Source organism: Dendronephthya gigantea, unplaced genomic scaffold (genome assembly GCF_004324835.1).
Source record: "Dendronephthya gigantea isolate DGI-Jeju-01 unplaced genomic scaffold, DenGig_1.0 000013F, whole genome shotgun sequence".
NCBI classification, from domain to species: Eukaryota; Metazoa; Cnidaria; class Anthozoa; order Malacalcyonacea; family Nephtheidae; genus Dendronephthya; species Dendronephthya gigantea.
This window is the reverse complement of record NW_021163023.1, coordinates 1,718,349-1,733,771: the sequence shown is the minus strand read 5'-3', so window position 1 is coordinate 1,733,771 and position 15,423 is coordinate 1,718,349. Positions and strand designations below refer to the sequence as shown.

The 15,423-nt window shown below is 35.8% G+C and overlaps 1 protein-coding gene and 1 long non-coding RNA gene across 3 annotated transcripts; both read right to left on the bottom strand.

Moving 5' to 3' along the window:
* Positions 1-649: 649 nt before the first annotated feature.
* LOC114519554 lies at positions 650-3,347 on the bottom strand. Its single transcript, XR_003686583.1, has 4 exons — positions 3,305-3,347; positions 2,164-2,263; positions 1,656-1,752; positions 650-1,108 (listed from the first exon to the last, which is right to left on the bottom strand). It is a non-coding gene; the product is annotated as an uncharacterized LOC114519554 (long non-coding RNA).
* Positions 3,348-4,247: 900 nt separating this feature from the next.
* LOC114519284 (DNA excision repair protein ERCC-6-like) lies at positions 4,248-15,205 on the bottom strand. 2 transcript variants are annotated; one of them, XM_028539395.1, is made up of 21 exons: positions 14,692-15,195; positions 14,391-14,448; positions 14,244-14,319; positions 13,579-14,155; positions 13,345-13,497; positions 12,900-13,052; positions 12,352-12,487; positions 11,781-11,951; positions 10,884-11,060; positions 10,670-10,786; positions 10,477-10,572; positions 9,904-10,149; positions 9,665-9,775; positions 8,968-9,182; positions 8,098-8,750; positions 7,735-7,863; positions 7,283-7,493; positions 6,796-6,832; positions 6,521-6,702; positions 4,652-4,741; positions 4,248-4,443 (listed from the first exon to the last, which is right to left on the bottom strand). In XM_028539395.1, the coding sequence occupies exons 1-21, from the start codon at positions 14,982-14,984 to the stop codon at positions 4,434-4,436; spliced, it is 3,891 nt and encodes a 1,296-aa protein (XP_028395196.1). In that variant the 5' UTR covers positions 14,985-15,195; the 3' UTR covers positions 4,248-4,433. The 2 variants fall into 2 exon arrangements, 1 of the variants encoding a protein (XP_028395196.1); XR_003686569.1 differs by lacking the exon at positions 4,248-4,443 and adding an exon at positions 5,397-6,055 and having other exon boundaries at positions 14,692-15,205.
* Positions 15,206-15,423: the final 218 nt, after the last annotated feature.

The following is a 15,423-nucleotide window of genomic DNA, read 5'->3' as shown; positions in this document are numbered from 1 at the left end:
AATCCAAGTTTTGAAAATTGTCACATAATTCATCACATTTCACACTAAAATATATTAATTAATAGGAAAAAACTAGAGAAATAGAAGATAATACTAACAGGTTTAACTTAGAAAAAATACTAAGAGGTTTAATTTAGAATTGTCAAGTCACACAGAAGAACTTGCAAAATAAAAACACTAACACCATCCGACGAAAAAGGTTTACTTCTTAAACTTTACAAAGAAAAAAGTTCTCTTTATAAATCCAAGTTTTGAAAATTGTCACATAATTCATCACATTTCACACTAAAATATATTAACTAATAAATCTGGGTGCCTTTCAACTTTCTTCAACACTAAAGTAAAAAAAAGAATTTCATCAAAAAAATAATAAGAGAAAATATATTTAGAAAAAAAACTAATACTAAGAAGAAATTAAAGAGAAAAGAAGTATAAGAAAAAGCCAAAAGCAGCTGCCAAAATCTTTTCAATTGTGAAAGCACACGAAAAAACATGCAAAATCAAAACACCAACACCACCAGACAAAAATCAAGTCTCTTCTTAAACTTTTCAAAAAACATTTAGAAGCAACTGCCAAAATCTTTTCAATCATGAAAGCACATGGAAAAAACATGAAAAAACATGCAAAATCAAAACACTAACACCACCAGACAAAAAAGGTTTACTTCTTAAACTTTACAAAGAAAAATTTCTCTTTATAAATCCAAGTTTTGAAAATTGTCACATGATCACATTTCACACATGTTATCACACACTATAATATATTATCATTCACTTTATAGTATTCTCAATTTTGATTGGTTAATTTACCTGCAGTTAACTGCGTGCAAATAATACTCAGCTGCAAATAATACTCTGAGCATGCGCATTAATGTCAATTTTATAAACAATGGCGACTCGCTTTGCCGAACTGTCCGATAAAACAAACTCAAAATTGAAAATTGAGTGGTGAATGCAGATAAATTATTTGCCTCTGCCTTCGGCATCGGCAAATAATTGATCTGCTCGCCAGCGACAAATCACGATGATTAATTAATGAATCTAGGATAGGCTAAAACAATTAAGGTTCTTCTGGGGTGCCTTTCAACTTTCTTCAACTTCATTCATTCTAAAGAGAAAAAAAATTTCATCAATCCTTTCAGGCAAAAAGTGGCAGCAAAGTTTGTATTTTCAACCTGACATCATTATTAAAAGATATTACTCATTATCTTACTTTAGTAATCTTTCATGGATAGACAATACATTCATGAATGCATTCTGTTTTATGCCAATTATATTTTTGCCATTTTCAATAAAAAGAATGTGTCACATGCATATATTCAACCCAGACATATGTCACTATTTAATTTGAACACAGAAATATCAAAGGTATCACCCTTCTGAGTACTACAGAATATAAATCACATGGAAATCAGAAAAATTTCTCCCAAGTTTAAAATAGTAATTGCTGGTCTTTTTCATGGATATTTATTGTAAGACCACCACAGGAATTTTAGTAATCAGTCAGACTGGTTCAGCTGTTATAGCATTAAGTTTCATCATTGGTTTCACACATGGTGACCATAGAAGCAAATTTCAATTTCATAGTTGTCATCTCAACAATGTAGTGGCTTTTTAAAATCAAATGCTGACCATCCATGACAAAATCAAATTACCTCAGTGCAGATATTTTGTTCACTTTCCAATCAATGTACATCTGACAGTAAACTTCATATATCCACAGCTCATGTTGCACTCCTGACCAGGGAAAATCTTGAATATATAAAGAAGACATTATTAATACAAAATTCCATTTTCAACTACATCTTAATTATTGTCTAGTTTTTCGTCAGGTATTCTATGGTTACTCGATCATCCCTCTATGGTTACTCGATCATCCCTCTATATATAACTATGGTTGCTATATTTATTCAAAGACCAGCACAGGAATTTATTACTGGTGACACATAGTGAGTATAGAAGCAAAGTTCACTTAATAATCTTAACAAAATTTGTGACTGCCTGACGATTTTCAAAAAAAAGATCAGATCCTAGTTGCAGCAAATTCCCCCCTTATACTAAAATAACAAAATATATATCTGGGCAGTTGATATGTATTACAAGGTCACTACAAGAATTTCAGCTGCAAGGCTAATATAAATTTTGAAGCAACAATCGAATTACCTCTCTGCAGAAATTTTGTTCACTTCCAATTTTCCTCTGACAGTAAGGTTCTTATCCACAGCAGCTCATGTGGCTGGTTGCACTCTTGACCAAGGAAAATCTTGAATATATAAAGAAGACATTATTATTCCAAAATTCCATTTTCAACTATCTTAATTATTGTCTAGTTTTTCGTCAGGTATTCTATGGTTACTCGATCATCCCTCGATATATAACTATGGTTGCTATATTTATTCAAAGACCAGCACAGGAATTTATTACTGGTGACACATAGTGAGTATAGAAGCAAAGTTAACAAAATTTGTGACTGCCTGACGATTTTCCAAAAAAAGATCCTAGTTGCAGCAAATTCCCCCTTATACTAAATAACAAAATATATATCTGGGCAGTTGATATGTATTACAAGGTCACTACAAGAATTTCAGCTGCAAGGCTAATATAAATTTTGAAGCAACAATCTTCCATTTTCAACTATCTTAATTATTGTCTAGTTTTTTGTCAGGTATTCTATGGTTACTCGATCATCCCTCTATATAAAACTATGGTTGCTATATTTATTCAAAGACCAGCACAGGAATTTATTACTGGTGGCACATAGTGAGTATAGAAGCAAAGTTCACTTAGTAATCTTAACAAAATTGTGACTGCCTGACGATTTTCATGAAAAAGATCCTAGTTGCAGCAAATTCCCCCTTATACTAAATAACAAAATATATATCTGGGCAGTTGATATGTATTACAAGATCACTACAAGAATTTCAGCTGCAAGGCTAATATAAATTTTGAAGCAACAAACAATCTTCCATTTTCAACTATCTTAATTATTGTCTAGTTTTTCGTCAGGTATTCTATGGCTACTTCATCCCTCTATATATAACTATGGTTGCTATATTTATTCAAAGACCAGCACAGGAATTTATTACTGGTGACACATAGTGAGTATAGAAGCAAAGTTCACTTAATAATCTTAACAAAATTGTGACTGCCTGACGATTTTCCAAAAAAAGATCCTAGTTGCAGCAAATTCCCCCTTATAATAAATAACAAAATATATATCCGGGCAGTTGATATGTATTACAAAGTCACTACAAGAATTTCAGCTTCAAGGCTAATATAAATTTTGAAGGAACAATCGAATTACCTCTGTGCAGAAATCTTGTTCACTTTCAATGTTCATCTGACAGTAAAGTTCATATCCACAGTTCATGTTGCACTCTTGACCAAGAAAAATCTTGAATATAAGAAGACATTATTAATATAAAATTCCATTTTCAACTATCTTAATTATTGTCTATATATAACTATGGTTGCTCTATTTATTTCAAGACCACCACAGGAATTTATTACTGGTGACACATAGTGAGTATAGAAGCAAATTTCACTTAGTAATCTTAACCAAATTGTGACCGCACTGACGATTTTCATGAAAAAGATCCTAGTTGCAGCAAATTCCCTCTTATACTACTGAAATAACAAAATATATACCCGGGCAGTTGATATGTATTACAAGGTAGTGACAAGAATTTCAGCTGCAAGGCTAATATAAATTTTGAAGAAACAATCGAATTACCTTTGCGCAGAAATCTTGTTCACTTCCAATGTTCATCTGACAGTAAAGTTCATATCGACAGCTCATGTTGCACTCTTGACCAAGGAAAATCTTGAATATAAGAAAACATTATTAATATAAAATTGCATTTTCAACTATCTTAATTATTGTCTAGTTCTAGCAGAAGGCACACAAACAGTAAAGTAAAATACTTAACTTTGACCAGACAGCACAACAATCTTGCTCAGAAAGGTCCGCGAACGGTCCACCTGGATAGTTTCTTCGGCATCGCCATTTTGAATTCGGCCGGGCGAGTCTTGAACTGATTTCTATTTCAACTGTTCTCTTGATGTTCGTCTTGATAACTGGCTGTTGAGATAAACGTTAATGACAAAATGTTCAGTTCTGCTTCAGTCTATGGGTGCGGAAATTGCTCATGACATAAATTTTCAGTAAAAAATTATCATCATTGCAGGCAGAATTAAGCTCGAAACTTTAGATAACCTTGTACGCAGAATATCTCATATTGTATATCGTTATTTCTGGCCGACAATTAGCAGAAGGCACACAAACATCAAAGTAAAATACTTAACTTTGACCAGACAGCACAACAATCTTGCTCAGAAAGGTCCGCGAACGGTCCACGTGGATGGTTTTCTTTGGCATCGCCATTTTGAATTTGGCCGGGCGAGTCTTCACCTTCATCTTGACAACTAGCTGTTCAGATAAACCTATATACAACGAAAAAAGGGTTCGGCTCAGCTACACTGTACTCCTTAGGGAAGGCCTACGGCCTTCCCGTAGATTAGTGTAAAGGCCTACAAGTGGGAACTAGCAGACTAGCAGCGTGCGGGGGACCAAAACGCTCTAGGCAAACGGTCCCCCTACTGGGGTCGGACAAAGCAACCGCAGATTACGCATATAATCGCCGGAACCCACCTTTTAGTCAACGGCGAACTCCTTCTTCCTCGAACAATCTTCAATCTTGCTGAGCTTCGATCTTGCTGTCCACCTTCGATCGCCACCAATCTAAAGAAATTTTTTTTTAACGTTGAGATTAGTTTTATAGGTGATAATTACCATGTGATCATAGCAGATCACGTGGATTATAATGTACGACAACATGCCGATCAACTCCAAACATCATCGTGAGCGATGTTACTATAAACGAATCACTAAACGCCTAGAAAAAAGTCCTTTCCTATATTTCAACATTTTAAAAGCAGTGCATTCTAGTTTTGTTTTGAAGCACAATTTGTTTTTTGCTTCTAGTTTTTTGGTTTCGTTTTAAAAGGTGAATTGTCGCTGTGTGCCGAATTCTTTGTATTTCTGATGTCAAACAATCCTGTACTTTTTGGTATCATAAATATAAGCTCCTTTGTTTTGGAGACATACAACAGTTTTTTTTAGATTTTAGCCAAAACATATAGCAGCAATTACAGATTCACTAAGTTCATTCTCATCTTGATTCACAAATTTTTAAAGGAGGCATGTCATAATAATAATTTATGTGAGATAACGTGAATAAGAAAATAAAAAAAAATATGAAGTTTTGGGGTTTTGACGGTCTTAGAGAAGACTTCGTTATTGCAAAGTGAACATTTTCGTAAATCTCGAAATTACGTTATTATAAATTTCAACATCTTTAAGTTTAAGGTTTGTTAAGAATATGTCATATACTTACTTCGTTATCTTTTCTTTTTCACTAAAGCTTTTCTATGGTTCTTCGCTCGTTTGCCTTCCTCATCACACATAGAATTAATTAGTGTTTCTTTTGTCTTTTTTAAACCTATTTTGAACTACGCAATTATATTTCGATCTAAACTGTAACCTGTGTAAATATTAACCTGCTCCAACGCAAATACAGCTGGGACAAGTGAGTAATTAAAGATATTTCCCGATCATATCAAAGAGCTTATAGTATTTGATATATTCGTACCACAAATGTTAAAAACAAGATTGCACCTTGCCAAAAGAAAAATGATGGTTTTTCAACGTTCCAAAAACAAACCAAATATGCTCAAAAACCAAAGAGATTAGTCTTAGCAAATATTTGAAGCCATTTTCACAACGTTAACACATTTTTGGAAAACTTTTAAAATTCGTCAATTTTGGCTAAAATGGTAAGGATGCCCTTACCATGCCAAAAATGATGATTTTTTCAATCTTCCAAAAACAAACCAAATATGCTCAAAAACTAAAAAGAGTAGTCTTAGTGAATAGTTTAAGCCCATTTTACAATGTTAACACATTTTTGGAAACACATTGTTGATAGCCGCATTATATTTTGTAGTAACTCCTGTGTTTGGTGTTTTGTTTTCAAAACTTAGTTCACAACATAATCTAAAGAATAAAGGTAAAACAAATTAATTTTGAGCGGTACGCCGAAAAGATTTTAGGTTTTGAGCGTTTTCCCGCCAAAATACGCGACAGAATAAAAAATCTCCTCTTAATTAATAATGCGCCTGGGTCGTACGCTGTCAGAAATGTCCCCAAAGGTTAAAACGGATTAAAATGAAAAAAGCACCTGATTTGATTATAAGATTTACAGTAAACTTTAGGGTCAAAACTACTGGAAAAAAACATCATTTAAATTAAGTAAATTCAGATTTCAATATCCAAAAACCTTCCCCTGATGAACACCGATCGAAATCACAAATATTTCGCAACATTTCACGAAATATTGCGCTGTCACTTGACTCCAACCTATTGCCGAATTCCGCGAGAATTTCCTGCGTCGTAGCGCGGCCTGGTAACGAACAACCACCAGCGATAAAATTGCGCATTTCTGTCATTGTTTCCACGTACTTTTGTTCGCTAGATTGTACGTCACTTCCGGCGTTTGTTCCACCAATAGAATTGCGTGCTCTCATGCGGGCTAGTAATTGCGTTGAGGACATAGGGCTCCCGAGACCTGGTTTTGTCAAATCACTCTCCTTTTCGTTTTGCAATAAAGACTTGCCAGTGAATAAGGTTGTAGAATTTTCCTTCTAAGGAATAGAAGATAAAACGTTTGAGAAATTTTTATTATCCGCAAACCTGGTGTCGTTCATCAAACCAAACTTCAACTGAATAACTTTTACCTTTTCAACTTTCTTCGCCTTTGGACCAAACAAGGTTCTAAAAAGTTTGGAAAGTTTTGTTAAGACAAGAAAAAAAAGGTTACTTTAAGCTTTCCTTCTATCAATAAGAGATGATCCTTACTGGACCTCAAGGAAGAACAGTTCGGAACTGACAAAGCTATCCAGTATAAATAAAGTTAGTTTAGTTTAGGTTTCCTCCTGTAGTAACACTGGATCAATAAGAGATGATCCTTACTGGATCTCTCGGAAGAACAGTTCAGAACTGACAAAGCTATATCCAGTATAAATAAAGTTAGTTTAGTTTAGGTTTTCTCCTGTAGTAACACTGGATCAATAAGAGATGATTCTAACTGAACTCCTAGGAGGAACACTTTAGAACTGATAGAGATAAGCACTATAAATAAATTTAGTTTAGTCTAGCTACGTTTTCTCCCAGCAATAACACTGGTAATAATCATTGCCAGGAAGAACAGTTTAGAATGTTTACCTTTCCTGCATTCCATATGGCGAACCAACAACACCTGACTGTCCAGTCCATGTAGGTAGACCAGTGTTTCTGAGTTGCAGGCAATGGTCACGTGAACGTTTCACAGCCTCAGCTGCCTGAGCGGCCACTCGTTTAGCCTCGTTTTCCACCAAAACATGATCTGCATTGCCCGAATTCACAATGGTGTCATGTTGAAGTGCACTGTGAACACCTGGGGATAATACAGTACAAAAGTGGATGTCAATGGATGGAAGTCTGTTTACCCGATCCAACTTCCATTCGAAATATGGAATATAGTCTGTCATTGATGAGGTAGAACTGCATTGGTTTCAGTTGATTTGCTGCACATATACATTGCAAGTCGACAGACTATAAAACTTCTATTAGATGCGAATCGGACCCGAAACAATTGGATCGTATGAAAAGACATAACAAAACCAAACAATAACAACCTGATTTTTTGAATAACTTTCTTAAAATGTAATCATCATCAGCATTTTTATCGGGAACGTCTTCAGGCCCTTGCCTTGGACGGTATGGTTCGGAATGACTCAGTTGACCAATATGCATCCCTTCCACTTCTGAAAAAAACCCCGATAACAACGGTGTTAGCCGGCTAAGCAAGCTTGCTCCAACATAGAAGAACACATCCCTATAGCACATAATTAATGCAGAATAACACACCAATATATTACAATGTACTGTAGAACAACACACATATAATACAATGTAGAACGACACATGACCTAACATCAACACGACAAATTTTGAACAACACAAAGTAAAAAGATAAACATAACACATCTAAAACTCACTATTTCTTTTCCTTTTCTTGCTTTTCTTTCGTGATGATTTCGTCATTTTATCATTTAAAGAACTTTCCCTAGACCCAGTCTTCTCAACGTCATCAACCTTAGCGTTCTCGCTCGACGACATTTTCCCGCCAGTAGCTTTTTCCGAACTTTCACCGGTGATCGACGGATTGTTCGTCGTAGGTAAACGAGTGCATTCCGATGCATCCCCGAAACTTTCCCGCTCTTCCGATGTCTCGATCAATTTCTCATTGTTTATTTTGCTCTCGAATTTCACTCCATCACAACTTTGCTCATTCAGATTTCTTTGAACATTTTCCCCTTCTTTTTCAGTGTCCGCCATTTCGTTCCTCTCTTGAACACAGCTCTCCTTCGAAGACGCGAACTGGGTCAGAAGTATTTCCTTCGTCCGTTCTTGTATAGCTTTTAAAACATTTTTATCGCCTACGCTGTGCTTCCGCTTTGTTCCTTTCTTTTTGGCGGGAACAGCGACCTCACAGCCGAGACCTGCAAATATGGCGCCGGTTTCAGTTCCAGACTTCGAGTTGTCTGACGTGTCCAACGTGAACAGCTCAAACAGATCATTTGATTTGAAGAAACGTCGTTGTTTGGGATCTTTTAAAACACGATTTGTCAAAAACTGCTTGAATATTTGTCTAAAAGAGGAACAGAAGTGTATAATGATTGTATTCTATACATATCCAAAACTATCCTCACCAGTGATCCCCACCTACCCTTGAATAATCCTTATCTACTTGAGGCTATCTGACTGTACATATCCACAACTATCCTCACCAGTGATCCCCACCTACCCTTGAATAATCCTTATCTACTTGAGGCTATCTGACTGTACATATCCACAACTATCCTCACCTGTGGTAAATCTTCTCCTCAATAGTGCCAGTGGTCAACAACCGATAAATCGTGACATCCTTTCTCTGTCCCACTCGCCACGCGCGTTCCCGCGCTTGCATGTCGGTACCAGGATTCCAGTCTGGGTCGTATATGATCACGCGATTCGCACCGATCAAGTTCACGCCCAGGCCACCAACACGGGTTGTCAGGAGGAACACAAAAATAGACGAATCCTAAAATTTTGAAATACCAATAGGATAACTTCAGCTATACAATAAGTTCGTCTTTAGTTCGTCTTCAGTTATACATTCAGGGGCCGGTTGTATCAAGCCCGTTTAGCTTAAACGGTGGATAAGTCCAAAATAGAAAGCAAGTCTATCGTTTTATTCAAGAAGCAAACTAAATGTTTTTAACCTTAATACAAAGAAACTGTTTACAACTACATATTCAGTGCATAATATTCAAGTTGACTCATTTAAGAGAGACGTAAGAGTGTTATTTAAGTTTGACTTATCCCCAGTTTAAGCTAAACGGGCTTGATACAACCAGCCCCTGTTCATTTCTTTTTCTCACGAAACAGTTTTACTTTTTCAATGTGCAGTTTTACTTATTCTATAAAGAAGCTCTTTTTAGCTGTCGTGTTGGATTTTGTTTATTTTTTTCCTCGTTCAAAATTCAGTTCTATCACATTTTAATATCTCAATACCCTGCTCACCTTATTAAATTTCTCTATCAACGGCTGCCGAGATGAGATTGAAGTTGATCCATCCATTCTGCAAAAATTATAGCCTTGAGATTTGACAAATATTTCAAGAATTTTCAACATCTAAAGGGAGACAAAAAATATTCAAGTTGACTGCCATTAACAAGACTTTTCATGACGTCACTATACATAACGTCATCACTATATATCCATGACGTCATATAGTCCCCAGTTCTCCCGCCTTCGCTCACCTGCCGTGTTTGTGTGAAAAGCAATACTTTATGCTTTTGTTTTTTCCACAGCTTGAGTAAGGAATGAACAACAATGAGTTTGCCGGCTCGCTTCCAATGCCCGTATTCGCTGTCATTTTTCTCGCGACACTTATCCGTATTTTCCTGCTGCGCTTCGTCTTTTCGTAGTTTCAACAAAGAGCCGGCCGGGGTGGTTAGGTCAGGATGATTGCAAATCTTCCGCAACATTATCAGACCAGGGAAAACCTAAGAATACGACTGCTGTTAATTGTTTTACAAGCACAAATTGATAAAATACAAGAGGTCGTATAAAGAAAAAAGATATCCTCATTTTAGCATGCCATAATGCAATAATTTTTGAGTCCAATGACTGAAGTAATTTTAACATGGTGAGAAAAATGAATTGATTTTTCCAACAGTATCTCTCTTATCAGTCTTATGATATATTGTCTCTTTACCATGTTTTTTAAACAAAGTTTTTGCGGAGTAAGAAACAAACATTCAAACCCACGATTTCTAAGAATACTTCTTAAAATTGCATATTTCCCCCTGAAAATATTCTAAAGCAAGTACCTTCATATTTCCGGACAAAATAGATCCCACATCACGTGAAGCCAAATATTCTTTGTACAATTCTATCTGTTCCTCAGTAAGGCGACAAAACAGTACCTTTGCAAGAGAAATATAGAGCTATACATATTTTGCTTAGAAAAAAATGGCATTTTACCATCTGGTGGCAATCTCATTTGTTAAGAATAGTTCTAACCTGTTCGTTTTTGTTTGGTAAATCCAATTTCTTTTTAACATCCTTCTTCAATCTTCTCAATAAATACGGATTGATTGTGTCCCTCAAAACACACGCACATTTGAACGCTGTCTGTACCTATAGATGTGTTGATAAAAAAAACTTGAATTAAATACACATAACAAACAGCACCAATTCAAGGACATTACACCACAAGAAATTGCTTTATTCTGACCTGAACCGGTGTGGCATTTGAATATCCTCCCATGGTGATTGGCACTGAGAACTCTTGCATGAACACAGGTAACGTTCCCAGCTTGCCAGGATAAACAAAATCGAAGAGGGACCAGAGTTCACGAAGGTTGTTCTGCATTGGTGATCCTGACAACACTAGACGATGCGGAGTGCGAAACTACATACATGAGAAAATAACCGGTAAGTTGACTGTGACTTGATAAACTGTGACTTGACCAACTTTTACTTGCTACTGAAGAAGTACTGGCACTTTATTTCACAGGACACCACGGTAATTAGTAAGACTTATAATATTAACCTCAATTCTCAATATGTACTTTATAGGCTTCAAACTTGGTGAAAAAATGGTTTATAAATACTCAAAAAATATAACTTGCACAGAACAGAAGATTTGAAGTTTGAACACGGCAAAAACGAATCGTCTGAATTCAAAACCTTGTGTATACATTAAGCCTGAAAATGGCCATTTCACAGTTGTCAGATGTGTATGATGAGCTGTCAAAAGATTGCAGAATGCGTATTCAGAAGAAAAATTGAATTTTTAAAAATGATTCAATAGTATTCTCATTGATACATAACGATACAGAAATGGCCAATTGTGAACCAGTGATTTTATTTTCGGGTTGATCGAAACTTTATAAAAACCGATTTCTGCTGTGTTATTTCACAGCCACAGGGTTGATAACTGTAGGTGACTCTTTTTAAATCAATATCTTCAAACCTTGCAGAACTATAAAAGGTGTCCTATAGTTCAGTATTTTACTGTGTCTTATAGCAAACAATTTCATGTGCTACCATCATTACAAAAGATCTACACTATGGCTCAAATTTCTTCTTAAAAAATACATTGTTGTTGTTATTATCCTATGGTTGTTACCTGTTTGCAAGTTAACGTGACCTCAGCATCTGGGTTACGTATGGTATGACCTTCATCTAAAATGATGTAATCCCAACGGGACTGCAACAGATGATCTTGGTTTATTCTCACACCAGAGTATGTGGTCAGCAGAATCCCTGGTTCGTTGCGGATTCTGGTTATCAGGGTGTCCTAAACAAAATGATGGCTCGGTTATGATGATAGGTGAAGGTCGATTCCCTTTCATGTGTATGACAACCCTATGCTGTTTGTTTTATTTTTTTATTGTGTGTGCATGTGTCAGAGATACTGCACTATACTTTAAATTAATGCAAATGGCCTCAAGTTTGAGAGAGAAGCATCTCAGACACACAAAAAAGTTGAAACAAAAAACATAATTGTCACACAAGAATCATCCTAATGTATATTTGCATCACGATTGATCTTAAAACTTTAGTAAATGAAACTTTTATTGATTCAAAAGCACTTTCATTGGAAGATTTGAAAAACGAAGAGAATAGAAGGCTTAGGCTTGATTAGGCCTAAGTGTTGATATGGTTTATGTGCACACAAAACATTCATTACAACCCACCTTGGGTCCCTTGTATGAACCAGTGTCATGCAAAACTGCAACACGAAACTCTGGCCACCACTTGTGCAATTCAGCCACCCATTGAAACAGAATTGTTGCTGGACATATTATGAGAACTGGTCCAAAACCATTCTGCCTGAAATAAAAAAATTGAGATATTAGCAAGACAATCCTTATGATAAGCAACTATCCAGTATAAATAAAGTTAGTTTAGTTTAGGTTTCCTCCTGTAGTAACACTGGATCAATAAGAGATGATCCTTACTCGACCTCTAGGAAGAACAGTTTAGAACTGATAGAGCTATCCAGTATAAATAAAGTTAGTTTAGTTTAGGTTTCCTCCAGTAGTAACACTGGATCAATAAGATATGATCCTCACTGGACCTCTAGGAAAAACAGTTTAGAACTGATAAAGGCTATCCAGTATAAATAAAGTTAGTTTAGTTTAGGTTTTCTCCTGCAGTAACACTGGATCAATGAGACATTATCCTCTCCCTCAACGATAGCAATATACCAATATCCTAATGTATCCAACCAAATGATGCTTACTTTGAACCCCGTCTGCCAATATTACTGTACTTTAGCCCAGCTAGGAATGCAATAATCTGAATTGTCTTTCCCAGACCCATTTCATCTCCAACTATTCCTCCAGCTTGTTGCGTGTGCAGCTCCCATAACCACTTCACCCCAGTCTTTTGGTAGCTAAAATGATAGAAAAGTATGTGTCACATGTGTATCATAGTCCATCCAGAATCTATGTATATATATAGACCTTTGCACAGTGTCACATTAGACATCTTGGACCAGGGTCCAGTTGTACCAACCATGTTTAGCTTAAACTGCACATGGATAAGTTAAATTATGACTACATTCAAATTGAATTGCATTTTATGCATGAATTACATATGTAGTTGTAAACAGTTTGCTTGTTGAATAAAGCAATAGAGATGCTTTCTATTGATCTACAAGATTGAACCATTTAATTTCAACAAACCTGAATAGTTTGTTCCAGATAACAGAAGGAATCTTTAAGCCACCATCAAATTCTTCATCTGGTCCCTCTTCATCCCAGAAGCTGTTTTCCTCCTCATCTCGACCTTCATAATCAATGCCTTTCTCTCGCAATGATTTCTTAAATTTGAACTCCCTGGAGGAACACATTAATCAAACAACAATTAATTCACACCTATACAGAGCTCCTAAAATGTTCTCCAACTCAAAATCATACCTAATTCTGATCTTGTATGCCCTATCATCACCATCATCCTTCACAGACTGCGTCATTCTTTTACTCTTTTTACCAGCTTTGTTCTGAGGAATTTGCACTTTATTGGTTGCCATGGAAGCCTCCCCAATTGGTTCTTCCAGGTCATCTTCGGGCAAGACATGTTCATCATCTTGAAAACTAAGCTTTAAATCGTCCTCATTAGGGATATATTCTTCGTCACTGTCAACTGTGGGTTCATTGATTTCAATGTCAGGGTCTGACGAAAGAAGGGCCTCATCTTCATTGGTATCAATCTGTTTAAGATTGCTCTTAGTTCCATCTAGTTTCATTCTACCAGCATCATCCGAGGTACCAGCATTGTCACCACACTTGGTACCATCACTCCTGCTAGAATTGAATGTCTCAGCATCACTGTCATATTTTTCAACTGTGCTACCAAATGGTGTCATCACACCCAAACGTACAAGTCTTTCAACTTCTGTTTCTTTACGAGCTTCAGAATGAAGAACTCTGTCAATTGAAATTTGCCCAGATTGTTCATTTTGAATGCTGATACCCTCATCTCCCAGACATGAATCTAGAGAATAACAATATTAGAAAAAACCTAAATAGTCTTTGTAAGACCAATGAAGCACAGTTTTTTACAACAAAGTTAAGTTTATTACCTTTTCCTTTTTCAAACTTCTGCAAGCTCTGTAGAATGTCATTTTCCTCTTGTGTAAGTCTTTGAACATCAATCAGCTTAAATTTTTAGTTTGTACAGTCAATGTTAAGTTACTAAGTCAATTTAATGGTAATAATTTTTTATTTACCATTGATTCTTTTGTATGCTGTTTTATTCCTGGTCTTTGGAGCTTTTGCTTAACATTTCTAAAAGTTTGAAACACAATATATTTACTATCATAATAATGATCATATTTGTCAATATATCATTATTATTATCAATCATCAATGTCATCACAATACTAATTATCATCATCGATCAATATTTACAACCAATACTATGATCAATATTATAATCACTGCCAATTAATCAAAATTCACCATTCTATGTGCCATCAATAGGAAAAATCAATATCATCATCATGACAACCAATATTTAATAGAACAAACCTGAGTTCATCTTCAACCGACTTTAACTTCTTTCTCAACTTCTCTTTTTCAAAAATTTCCTCCTGCACAGCAATAGCTTCATCAACTTGTTGTAAAACGCCCTCCTCGAATACAGATTGATCAAAAATATTCACTCCGAGCGCTCGCAAATTCTCAGGTTGCTCTTCGAAGGCAACCTCGTGAATTTTGCTGGAATCGATCGAGATTCCATAACTTCTGACAAAATTACGGCGATGATAAAACGTCTTTTCGCTGCCAATACCACTTGAAGATGGCCCATCTTCTTCTGACATTGTTTTGATATACAATGTTGGAAAAAAACTATATTTTGTGATATATTTTTGATGTCAAATTGTTTTACATCAGCAAAATGCAAATTCATCCGCCATGATGGTGTAATTCTACCTAGTCTCTGATCCATATAGAATATGCAATAACTGGATGGACGTTATAGACGGGTAAAAATGATTTATTTCTGACTCCCCCACCACATAAATATCTAGCTCTGTCACCTCACCCCGCCTCACCTGTATCAATACGAACTTTCAGAAGGAAATCAAGTCTGTTCATTTGCAAATCAAGTACTCTGTAATAAAAATAAGCCTAACCAATTTTGCATTGCATAAACAAACAACTTCTATAAAGAACTTTGCATCAAAACGATCTAAACCTTTTTTTGGAGCCCAAAGTGATGCAGGCAAACTCCTACTTTGACTCCTATTGCTGCATACC